At 34.5% G+C, this 13,626-nt stretch overlaps 1 protein-coding gene across 1 annotated transcript; it reads left to right on the forward strand.

The window, feature by feature from the left end:
• Positions 1-463: 463 nt before the first annotated feature.
• LOC128987510 (proteasome subunit alpha type-3) lies at positions 464-10,512 on the forward strand. The gene is made up of 7 exons (XM_054408391.1): positions 464-637; positions 2,777-2,859; positions 3,863-3,983; positions 4,490-4,735; positions 9,325-9,437; positions 9,719-9,794; positions 10,351-10,512. The coding sequence occupies exons 1-7, from the start codon at positions 617-619 to the stop codon at positions 10,450-10,452; spliced, it is 762 nt and encodes a 253-aa protein (XP_054264366.1). The 5' UTR covers positions 464-616; the 3' UTR covers positions 10,453-10,512.
• Positions 10,513-13,626: the final 3,114 nt, after the last annotated feature.

Here is a 13,626-nt window from a genome sequence, read left to right on the forward strand (position 1 = left end):
CTTCTTAAAGAGCTTAAAAAAACAAACAATTCAGTATATCAAAGTGTTTTTGTACGGTTATTGGTTACGGAGAAATCTAAAAAAATTTTAAATTTAAAATTCCCATGTTATTCTTATGGGGAATATTGTAAAATGTTGTAGTTTGCTTGTTTATGGATATATTTTGATCAAACTTGGCAAATTTATTTATTTTATAGTAAGCTATCAATATTTTACTAAAAACACACTACTTTATTAGTTTCGTTGTAGCAGCAAACCTAGGTACTCGTTAAACCTAATGTTATTTAAATAGATCAATTGAAAATCAATTCGGCCAAATGGAAATTCGCTTAGACGGCAGGTTTGCTGCGGCGGGGGTATTTTATAATGTGTACGGTTACGTACATACTCAATGATATTTTTTTAATTCAAATTCTTTCCTGGATTATGATTGTCTTTACTCTATGATGTATACGGCTTGCGCGTTCTGCATTCTCATCTTAGTTAACCTCAACCACAACTAAACTAACTTGTTCAAAACTAAAACTTCATATAAATTATAGAACAGTTCTGTTGTGTCGAACCATAACATTGCAGCATTTATTTACTTTAGAGAACTGTAAAACAATTTGGTACCATGAGTTCTATTGGGACCGGGGTAAGTTTTCAAAGTGATTATCCACTCATTATCCAATAGGCCTATTTATTTTCTCTCCGTGCAACCTAATAGCCTAGATCTTTGACTTACCTCCATCAAATCAAATCATTTTATTGAGCTAAATTGACAATACATTGCATTAGCTAAGTCAAACATAAATCTGTTAGACTTAATGTTAAATCCATGTTAGGCTTTATGTTGTTCAGTACCCAAACACTGAATGATACAACTTTTGCTTAGGTTTTATACTTATCTTCTTAATCTTTGACCAAAGATATTAGGGATGATATCAAGTTCAAATTAAAATCGTTAAATCTAATTTGTTCTTGGCTGTGGTACCTATGCAAGACTAAGTTTTTTTTTACCCTGACATAAGCGGTAGGGATGAGCATCGATAGGTCAACCATCAATGTTCACCAACGATGGTAACATTTATCCCGATAACATCTTTTTATCATGCCATCCAATAGAAGGCCAAGTTTTTTTATAGTAGCCATTTTAGCGAATTTCCCTATAGGGAAGTAGCTATTACCGTAGGTCTCATGGTAAGACCTAGGCCCGGGACCGATTTACTTTTTCATTTTGATGTCCCCAGAGGCCAAAAACACCATTCGTTCAAATTTTTATATATCTATATATAGATATATATATATAGGCCTATAGGTATAAGTTATGTGTCCATCCGCACGATAACTTGAGTAATTTTTTTCCGATTTTGATAAAATTTGGTTTGAAGGTGTAAGGCAGGATAAACTTGAATGAGTTCGCGAACTATCATGATCGGACTATGGGAACGGGGGTTTATGGGGGGTTTTATGGGGTAAAAATAGATTTTCTCATTTTTGACCCTAAAAACACAAAATTTCACAATTTTTTTTAAACCAATTTGTAGAGCTTAAAAAAACAAATAATTTAGTATATTGAAGCGTTATTATGCGCCTAATTGTTACGGAGAAAATAAAAAAAAATTTTAAAATTCTCATGTTATTCTTATGGAGAATAAGTCAACTGTTGTAGTTTGCTTGTTTATGAACATATTTTGATCAAATTTGGAAAATACATTAATTTCTTACCAAACCACAGTACCTTTTAACATTTTACATTAAAAAAACTTTTTTACCCTCCCTGTTGCAGCAAATCTAAGTACTCATTAAACTAATTCTGTTTGAATAGGAAATAAATGTGATATTTGTAAATGTGATATTGATATAGACATTTTAGTTTAAATCCAATCAGGCAAATGGAAATTCGCTTAGTCTGCAGGATTGCTGCGGCGGGGGTATTTATGGTTTTGCAAATATTGTATATAGTTTTATTTTATTTTATTATATTATAAATTATGACGCAATCTATCAGACTAGATCTGTCAAAGATGCAGGATTCAAGTAGGCTATTTAAAAAGATCGCTGTTTTCGGGTTCGGGGCTGCTCTCTGTACTGCCTCAGCAAGTTATTAGCGCTTATCATGATTAAACTCAAACTCCTTTGCGTTGGTTAGTCTATGCTGCTAGCTAGGCATTCTCGATGGCAGTTTCACTTTCATAGCATATTGGTAACTTATTATGCTGGGGAGCAGAAGTGCTGCCATAAAAATTTATTACAAATGTAGAGTGACTTGCTTAATAAGAGTGGCCTGACTTAATTGATGTTTAGGTACCGGTATCATTTAGAATAAGCACCTCACAAATATAGATAGTAAAGGTAAGTTACCTAGCCGAAAACATCAATGTAACAAAAACATACTTGCCATCGATATTTAAAACATGGAACATTGATGTTTCGTATTCATTTAAAATGTATGCTCATTCCTAATAAGTGGTCAAAACGATCACTCTCAGATTACCCGGGACCCTTATTAGCTACTTTCTGAACAACCAACTATAAGGATGGATTGTGTAAAAAAAATGCAATTGTAATTAGTTACACACCCTAGGCCTACCTATTGTGCGTGTGAGTTTATTTAGCCTATCACAGTCTTGGTCCTTTGCAAAAATTTAGAGGTTTCTTCGACTCAAACTGTGTATTTAAACTACATTAAACTATGTTCCCATCAATGCATTTCACCAAAATTTGTTATGCTCCATTTGTTAATACAGAAAGAAGTGATAAGCAAAATCTAATAACTTACGTTTCTTTTCAGTATGACTTATCCGCCTCTCAATTTTCACCTGATGGAAGAGTATTCCAGGTAGAATACGCTCAAAAAGCTGTGGAAAACAGTGGGTAAGTTAAAATCTTAGGCGTAATACAGTTCATTATGTTAGGTTGTTCTCTAAGGCAAACAGCCCCAAATTTCTAAAATTTAATAAATATATGTACCTATCTATATTTGTATTCCTTGTAATGATCTAATCTTAAATCCATAGAAATGTATTTGTTTATTTCCAATGGATTACACCAGTTATACATGGAAAGTAAGTTACAGTAGACACCCTCTTAACTAAACTTGCATTAACTGATAATCAGATTATCTGCCATGCTTGTTAAATATTAGGCTACAGTTTGTTTTAACGGACCTTGTTTTGAGAGCAGTTCTGTTTAACAGCCGCTTTCTAGGAATCTCGGCATTCCCGCTACCACGCTCGGCGATGGAAACAAAACGAAAAACAGTGTAGGATAGTGTAGCTCCCAGATAGGGGGGAAATGATGATGGAACAGGGAACGGTGTATCAATGCTGTGACTACACGTTCATCTTGTCAATTGTCCTCACCAAGAACAACGCCAGAGAATTGACTGTGCCGCAAAATTTGTGCATGTTTAGTCTCGATATTGTATCTTTCTTTGTACGATTGTACACATAATAAATTTAGACCATGGTATTTTCAGCAATGTAGTGAAATAAAGTGAGAGAACTAAATCTTAGCCAAATTCTGTGGTCATTCAAAAATCATCATAGTTTCCTGCACTCAAGGCAAAACCCTGAAATTCTCCTATCCCAGGTTGGATATGAGGGGTTCCACCGTGTAGCATTTATACCATGTAGGCCTAGCAATTTTTGTGGAACGAGTCATTCATTTATTCATAAAAACTATTAGCCTAAATATAACAGAGATCAACAGGTTTTAGATTCGTAGATCAGGTTATATTGCCGTAATTCAATGCAGTCTACATTAACTTTAATATTTATTTATTTAGGGAGTATAAAATATGTGCTTCATGTAGGGTATAAAGATTACTCAATTTGTTGAAGGCCTACAATTGATTGGTTTTGTACTCCTCTTTCAGCACTGTTATTGGCTTGAGAGGCAAAGATGGAGTTGTGTTTGCAGTAGAAAAATTGATAACATCCAAACTCTACGAGCCCGGTCCAAATAAAATCTTCACAGTTGACAAACATGTTGGCATGGTAAGTAAATTATGACGAAACTCTATTCACTTAAATTTTAGTCTAATCAGTAACGAATAATATTATAGCACAATTTTCAAAAAGTGGTTTAGACAAAACAAATAATAACCTGTTTAGACAAAAATCAGCATTCTTCAATTAACAAATCAATGTAAACACACTAACCACAGGCTTAACTATATGGGTAGTGTAATACATGGTTTTGGGGGTAAAGTAATAGTAAACAAAATTTAAAAAGGTACATGGGAGCTTTCTATCCTCTGTAGAAACCAGTCTATATAAGGATCAGTAATGTAGTGGGACAGGAACGCAGGGGAACGGTGTTCCCAATCTGCCTTTTCCAAGATCCTATATATTAGTCAGATTTTGAACAATGGTGAGTGTACACTTACTAGAAAGATTTCAACACTGTTAAGGGTCTTTTACTAACAACCTACTTTCAAGATAAATATTGTTAAATCGGGCTCACTGCATGTTGTGATAGACCAATGTTGTATCTTCTGCAGGCAGTAGCTGGGCTGATCTCAGATGCCAGACAACTCGCAGTTGTCGCCAGAACCGAATGTTCCAACTATAGATCGACGTACGGAGTCAACATCCCACTCAGCTACCTCAATGACCGATTGTCCATGTCCATGCATGTCTACACACTGTACTCGGCTGTACGGCCGTACGGATGCAGTGTTATCTTGGGGTCTTACGATGAAGACGGACCCTCTATGTACATGATTGACCCTTCAGGCGTCTCTTATGTAAGTTCAGAATCATATTTTAGTAAGAGACTTTAGGGATGCTAATTTTTACATAACTGGCAGGTTGTTAAACATATTAAAACTCAGAGAGAAATGGTTTAAAACTTTTGACAGCTTTTTGACAAACCAAATATCTGTCTAGTAAACTCTTGCCTAATATGTCAATCAGATCCTAAAGTATAGCCAACATATCAACAAAGGTCTTTTTTATAAGCAGAGAAACATTTAAGTTTTTAAAAGAGCCCTTCAGTCAGGGAATTAATTTGTGAATGCAATATTTATATGTATGAACAATTAATGGTCACGAGTATCTGTCTTGAAAATGGTATACGGTACCTCCTGTAAATTATAGCCATTAAAGCCGGGTTTTCCGAGGCGCGGAAGCGGAGAGCTGCTGAGAGATGAACGCGGAGAGCGGAAAAGAGATTAACACGTTCGCTACTGCAATAGTACGAAATTTTCCATTCACATGGACCAGCGACGCACATATGCGACGGCCGGTTTCTACCCATAGACTGCCGTCGCATATATGCAACGGCTAGTCACATTAAAATAGACTGCCGACGCATATTTGCGTCGGGGTTCTAATGTTATTAAAATGCTTATATCTTTGTAGTGGTCTATTTGAAGGCACTGAATTCCCTGCAGTGGTCTACAGAGATGTCTGACGCACAACTGCGTCGCTTGGTCTGTGGATATGATGATTGGTGACGTCATATAATAGTAGGAAAAAGTGGTCTTTACTTTTCTGCATCACTGTATGTATGTATGCTGCATTATCCTATGTAGCTTTTATATTTGTTCAGTTATAAACTGTTCTTGAATAATCTGTTTATTTTTTTACTTACTTTCACCTTAAAACACAAAAAAATGAGCCGTCGCATATATGCGACGTTTAGTCTATTTTAAGAAAACTATGATAATTTTCACTATTGTTTTCGCTGTAGACCGGGCGTCGCAAATATGCGACATTACAAAAGGTTATAAAAAATACAAAAAAACAAGAACAATTTATTTACAAACACTATTGTAGCGTATTACAATGTAAATGATCACTCAGGGTTGCCACCAGCCATGAAAACCTTGAAAAGCGTGAATTATGCGTGAATTTAGGTGACCATGAAAAAGTGCGTGAATTATGCGTGAATTTCGTCATTGGACCATGAATTCTCAAAATCATTATCAACAATTCAGCCAAAACCCCTAAATGTGCTGAATCAAATACTCCGTATTAAAACCATTCTCGAAATGAACACCGAGATAAAACGTCAAAGTGGGAGTGTCGAGATAAAAAGTTTTGTTGCCATGCCACGAACAGAAACGATTGCGTAGTTTATTCAAGGTCAAATCCGATCGTAACCGACGTCTGCCGAGTAGTCTAGAGATGGGAATTATCGTTGTTTTCCGGCAACGGTTATAACGATAACGCACTGCCCAATAACGTGTTGCGGCAACCTGTTATTTCAATAACGATTGCCAACTCAACTCGTTGCCGCTATAAACCGTTGTCCGCCGGTCGGTGTTGCGGCGTTCAGTTATCATTGTCGGTTGATCAGTTCAGTTTTCAGTTGTAGTCGCGAGTCGGGCGTTGCCGCGTTGTCCAGACAGGATGCGTTATTCTAGTTCGTTTCAGAAGTTATCGTTGCTCTGGTAGCGTTGCGGCAACGGCACTAATGGCAATGCATGTTTTCGTTTTCGTTGTCCGCGCGGCTTTCCTGCAACATTGTGTAGATAGATACGTTATTATAATAACAGGGAGTTCTCCGCAACGTGTTGCCGCGATAACGTTGCCGTGGCCGCAACACTGTTATTCATCCTGTTATGTTATAACGCCCATCTCTACCGAGTACCGATCTACCGATAAAATCGATGCTTTCGGAGCTAAAACATCGATCACATCGATGTTTGTTCCGAGTTTCTCGTCTGTTCTCTGCACTGTAACAGCCAATTAACCTAAAACCAATACAATTCAGTTACGGAAAACATCAATATTTCATTACTTTTGTTGGCCTAAAAGACCGATGTAACAAATCAAATCATCGGTTCGGTAATCTACCATCGATGTAAACAAATAACTTCGAACATCGATAGAAAAGACATCGATGTTTCGAAAACATCGACAATCGGGATTGATGCTCGCTCTCATTCTCTACTCTCTACTCTAGTGTTCGTGTGGAAGGAAATTCAGAGTAACCATAACCTAAAAGTTTTAAACTGATGATCTGAGTGATCTGAAACTTAGAAACGAGTCAAACGTTTGAAGTAGTGGTGGACACTGGACAGTAAGATCACTTGTTGCACTCGTGATTCCGTTTTGTGCTTCTTATAATTGATTACCCAACACTCAGTGGAACAAGTGTTCAAATTAAATATTTTTTATTACTGATATATTATACTTCCGATACTTTACAACGTTAAAATAAGAAGTACCTTGCCTTGCCATAAAGGTCAAAATGGCTTGCGCCGGCTGGAACTTAATCGTCTGCTGTGTTTGTTTTGGTCAAATATGTCGTCATTTCAAACTACTGTCAGTGTTTAGTAAATGTGTTACAACGTGAGATTAAGTTTATTTATTTAGGCCTAAGTTGCAAGAAGTCAATGTTGTGCTGAAAAATGGTGATTTCGTTCTGAGGAAGGTAAATGTAAATGTTTTTTTGAAGCATTAACTAGGTGTTTTCAGTCAATACGAATCTAACTAATGAGATGTAAATTTAATTAAATAATTGTTTTAACTGTGATTTAAACCTGTGTAGGCAAATAATAATATATAAACTGATCCAATCTGAAGAAACATCCTCCTAACTAAGTTTATTTTAACCTTTTCTGTAATGTAATTAATTATTTTTTTATTACTTAATGTAAGTTAGCCTATGTCTAAACTTACATACATTCCATAACTTTTGTTTCGTTCTTAGCTTTAACTAAATATTTATTTACATAATCTTACCTTTTTAGAGTGTTATTATCAGTCAGTCGGTAACCTTTAATCTTCTCAATAAATAAAAGTTGGTTCAGGCCTAACTTAGCCTAGATTCAGCTTTGGATTACAATGTTGTAGGCTAGCCTACTGTGTTACTGTATAAAGTAATAAATTGCATGTGCGTTTTAGTAGGCCTAGATATGGCCCATTACTAAGATAACCGTTTCTTGATCATGTTCTTAACATTTGTTTTTATAGTAGCCTATTATCTTAATTTGATGTTTAGACAGTAAAGTTGTGCCATTGCTGGATTAACTAAGTTAAACCTTTTATGTTTAGATGCAATGTTTTTTAGGTTAGGCCTAGACCTAACTACCAATCCGACTTATTTTTTTATTTATTATTTCTTCTAACGTTTGAATTTATCATTAGGCCTATGATGTTGTTAAATCAGATGTTTCAATTTTTTAAATAATTACATCGTATTATCACACACAAGATTTTTATTAATATCCTTTTTCATCTGTGATTTTACTTTTTTTAGACTGGATAAATGATATTAAATTCTTATTTTTAACTCTAAAATAATCGCATGAAATGTGTTTTATTTGATAGTAGCACACAAAACTATATATTGTCGATAAATTAATGTACAATTCTGAACTAGGCAACACTCTTTTATGGTGAAATTGTGCGAGCATATACCCCATGAATTTTTCAAAACTACCAATGAAAACCTTGAATTATGCATGAATTTTTTTATCTCACTTTGGTGGCAACCCTGTCACTGTTTTACAGGTTTTCGCCCGTGGTCTGTGTGTACATGTTATCCAAGTGACAGCCGGTCTATGTGTAAGATTGAAATGTATACCTCGGTCTGTGGCAAAGACCGCGGCGTCGCATATATGCGACGCTCAGTAGCGAACGTGTTAACATGGTGTTCCGCTCCACTTCTAGGAAAACAGTAACATTAAATTACCTAAGACAAGTGGAGTCCGCTCTCCGCGTTCCTCTCTCCGCTCTCCACTTCCGCGCCTAGGAAAACCCGGCTTTAGATTGACTCTTTTGAGAAAACTTATATTGAAATTTGGTCCTTAAAAATTAGACATTAATGTTTAATGTTATAATATATTCATTACAACATATTAATTCCATATGTACAGCATTGTTCCAGTGTATCCCAAACCATAGATAAAACATACTCCCCCAAGTAGATTTCTCATCCTTATGGAACAGCTGAAGACAATTTTATTGTTAGTTCTGTACGGTTTATGTAGAGGTCGTGTTTTGTTTACAATTTGTTTCCCGTTATTACAGTAATTTGAAGCCTCGTTTAACCAAATAATACGATCTAATCATAAACAATAACTTGTCTCCTAGTTATATAATCAAACAGTAAAGCAGAAATCGAGAAATTAGCCCTAAAATAATAGCAACAAAATTTTGTCGACACTAGCGCCCAGTGTCACCGTACATGAACTAGACGCGAAAAACAAGCGTCAAAATTTACAATGGGATGACAAGTCTACTTGTGTTGGTTAGTCTATGCCCAAACTTACTGTTTATTTTGTCTATTTGTGGAACTTCTCATACATTCAACCTAACCATAAGCCTGCTGTCTGGCTGTTTTCAGGAGTGTTTATTTTATATTACATAATATCCTTTGCAGGGCTACTTTGGCTGTGCAATTGGCAAGGCCAAACAAGCTGCCAAGACTGAAGTAGAAAAGTTAAAGCTGAAGGATATGACTTGCAATGAACTGGTCAAAGAGGCAGCTAGGATGTGAGTTTGTTATAAGCTACAATTTCAATTTCAACATGATTTTAAGTTGTTGATATTCACTGTATATTTGTGTAATACAATATTATACCAGTATGTGATTTTTTTTCTTTTTTCTTTGCTGAACCTAAAACATAAACCAAGTCTATTTAACAATCTTACAATTGATTTAGGCTATTGGATGTGTGTTTTACCTATAAAATGGGGTTTTTATGTAGTATATTTTCAAAGATCTAATCATTTTATTGATAAAGTAATCACATAACTTATTCTGTTTCTTGTAGAATTTACCTTGTTCACGACGAACTAAAGGACAAACAGTTTGAACTGGAGCTCTCGTGGGTGTGTAAGGAGACCAAGGTAAGAAAACTTAACTTGTAGATACCCTAATCACGTTTTTTACATTTGACTTATTATTTAACGTAACATTGTTAATAGACCAAAGAATATCCCAAAGAATAGTTTGTACTCGGCCATATTTAGCTCCCTAGCCCATTTTGGCAATTTTCCCTTTATCATTTCCATTAATGCAACATGATTAGACATTAAAATTAGATATAACTGATAAACTTCAGTCATATAGCGATTAATGTCAGCATCGGACTTATGTTTCTTGCACTCAAACATGTGTCACAGACCTAATGTCACAAGCGGTGGAAGATTCAAGTAAACATTAAATTTTTTTAATTATTAATAGGCCTAGACACTGGGACTGCGAAGTGTATAAGTCAGCTACAGAGCTGCAAATGGTGTCATTCTGTTCAGAAATGCCAGTAAGCGGTGAGGAGCCCCATTGCGGTGTACACGCGAACTACGGAGCTACACACAAGAACTTCTTTCCTTAAAAAACAACCCTCGTATTAGGTAATAAAATATTCCTGCGAGAACCACCCTCAGGTTATCATTGGTGTTGCAGGGGCTACATGAGCGAGTGCCGGCCGAACTACAGGCTGAGGCAGAGAAGGCAGCACGAGCTGCTATGGAGGAAGACTCTGATTCTGACACCGACGGAATGTAACCAATAAAAATACTGTTGTCTTAATTTATGCTACTAAATAAATTTTCTTTTTATAAGCAATTTTGAACATATTTTTATCCTTCTTGTTTCATTTTTTTTTAGCATTTCCTTAGAGTTAGGCTAATTTATTTATGACCAATGTATGAAGAGGGAGGGCGTTACAGACGTCACGGTACTTTTCTATTACTCCGACCACACCTGTTTTAATAATGCAATTTTCTATGCAACTAACCTACCGGTAATTCAGTAACGAAGCAAGTGTTTAGAACTCTGTTAGTCTACTTCTAAAGACATGAAGTTACCGTACAATCAGCACTGTTAGATCCTTCTTTAGTTAACACATAGTTGACAGGTTTAAGTTACCGTGAATGAAAAGCTGTATGTACCTCTTAGATTCCTCCAAGTTACCATCAGAACCACTAAATTATGAATTAGCTTAACTTAATTAGTTTTTGTTCCTTCCGGAACTTAACTTCTGGAGGTTTCTGACGGATAAAAATGTTTGGCATCTTCATATCCAGAGTGGGAAATTCTTTTGGTGAAGATTAAAAATATCTATAAAATATCAAAAGTGTCTTTCTGTTTGATAAACACTGGCATTCTTATTCTTAGATACAATAAAGATTCGACCTGTTACGAATATAGGTAGACAAAATTGTGATTTAGTAAAAATTAAACATATTGAAGGACTAAAAAAATGACAAATTAGGATGAAACAGTGGGAACACAATCAAAGACTAGGTCACTAGGCTGCTAACTTGTATTTAAATTAGTTATTACTTAGTTACATAACAGATATTCACATAAACTAATGAGTAGTCAGCAGTGGCGTTGCTTAGTTAAATTCCAGGGGGGGGAGAAGCCTCAAATTTCCCAACTACTTAACATAGATTTCCCAACTATTTTTTTTTTTTAGAAATCAATTTCTGTACTATTTTTAAAAATCTACAAATTATTATACCACTAAACTGCAGTAACATTCAATTCAGTATTTATAAACTTGCATTAACAAAACATAGCTAGTTTTCCATATATACAAAACTACTCAATTTCTAAAACTTCTATCATTTCATAATTAAATTTTATGACTAAAAAAAAAAACTTGAACAAGTAATGTTTCAAATCCAAAAAACTTTACAAACCATTGTGGTAGCAGACGTAGCAGTGTAAAACTGTAGGGATATAAAATAAGCCTCAGAGTACAAATTAGTATAGAAAAAATATTTTATTGCAAAATAGTGAAATTAAAATACTTTTAGAAGTTAAGATCAACATTTTAACTTTCATAAAACTTACAACTAGGGAAGGCCTAAACAAGTTTGATATGATGAAATATTAATTTTAATGTCAGTGTTGTGAATAATATTATTCTAGTCTAGAAAAGAATAAACCTAAAATAAGACTCGTATAAAATAAAAACGTTCAACTTGGTTGATAATAAACAAACTTATACATACAATAAAAATGTTAACCTTCATCTTCATCAAACTAGAACTTAGACAAAAATAAAACTTATAGTGAAAGTCAAACATCAATTTTAGGTTATGTTTTATCCACGTAGATCTGTTTAAGAGTGATTAGTTGATTCATTTTTGTAAATCCTTAACTAGGAATGATAAATAACTTGTGTAGATTTTTAAATTTATTCAGAGAATAAATATTCCATTTAGGTTATTAAAAAATAAGAGTTTTAAAGGTAATACCGATACACAAAACCTATCTTTAATGTTATTTTAATCTGCTTATTAGCAAGTACTCTGGTCAGTTAGCCTGCTCCAAATACCACGAAAAAGGTATAAAATATATTTCATGTGACTGACGTCAAAAATATTTTTGAATTTCTTGTAAATACTAACAAAAAACATATTTGAACAGAAGAGCTACATTGCTTGCACTTTCAAAATTCAAACTCGCAGTCTCGCAGACGAATCATTCGGAATCCTCAACACATGACAGGATCAAGGTAGCCAACATACGTCCAATAAGGAACAAAATTTCTCGTAAACGAAATTCCAACAAGCTATACCGCTAATTGATTATTGATTTCTTAAAATAATGCGTGTTTAGCCTTGTTTAATCCAAGTTAAATGAAATCAAAGAAGCGTCAAGTTTATTCGTCCAAGTCAAAGAAATTTTTATCTTTGATGGATTTTCGCAAATATTTAAATTTTGTTTAGTTTAAAAATATATTTTTCTTGTATCTGACTTCCCAACTGTCCCAACTCGTGGCAAGGAAATTCCCAACTTTTCTCTTTTCAGATTCTAGGGGGGGGAGGCTCCCCCCCCTACCCCCCCCAAGGTGACGCCCCTGGTAGTCAGCATTAGTGATGGGAGAATCGAATACTTTAAAGAATCGAATACCGTGAATTCGTAGCCTCCCCTGTATTCGAATACTTTTACGAATACTTGTATTCGAACACCTTTGAGTATGCAAAGCATGGGAAATGAGTGTGTAATTCTTTTTTCCCGTTCTTTTGGCCACTGTTATTTCGTTTTACAGTAATTAATTCATTAATATAATTTATTCTATGTAATTTTAAATTATATGATTTTTAAAAGGTACATTTATTTTGACTTATAATTATTTCATGGTCAGTTACAGTCTTATTAATGTATTATTTTCTATTATATTAACTAATTAATATCTTAAATAATATGTCTTATTCATTTGTATGGATAATTTACATCAGATATGCATGTTATTTTGCCATGTAACTATATAAATCGGTTGTAGTTATAATAAATTCTATTCAATTGCCCTCTACCAGTAGTAACCTAATATTTTAAATATCCAATATATTCTAAATGTTAACGATTAATAATAATCTGATGTAAATTATATGGCTAATGGTAAAACTATAACGAATAGATGAAAACAAATGCTGCAGTAAAAACATTAAATACTCTTACGAAGGGAATTCAGTAGTTGAAAAAGTGTTGAATACATTTTTGAATCCCCCGAATTCGCTTTCTAGATGCAAGAAATCCTGCAAAATCTGAGGTCAAGAGTATTCACAAAAAAGTATTCGTACGAATCTGAAGTATTCGAATCTACGAATACTCGGGCTGTATTCGAATACTATTCGATTCTGTATTCGATTCTCCCATCACTAGTCAGCATCTCAAGCTCTTTTTGGGTTTTATGCAATTGTGTTGCTAACAAGTCTCTTTTGC

Source organism: Macrosteles quadrilineatus, unplaced genomic scaffold (assembly GCF_028750875.1).
Source record: "Macrosteles quadrilineatus isolate MER2022 unplaced genomic scaffold, UCM_ALF_1.0 Scaffold_2__2_contigs__length_208266976, whole genome shotgun sequence".
Lineage (NCBI taxonomy): Eukaryota > Metazoa > Arthropoda > Insecta > Hemiptera > Cicadellidae > Macrosteles > Macrosteles quadrilineatus.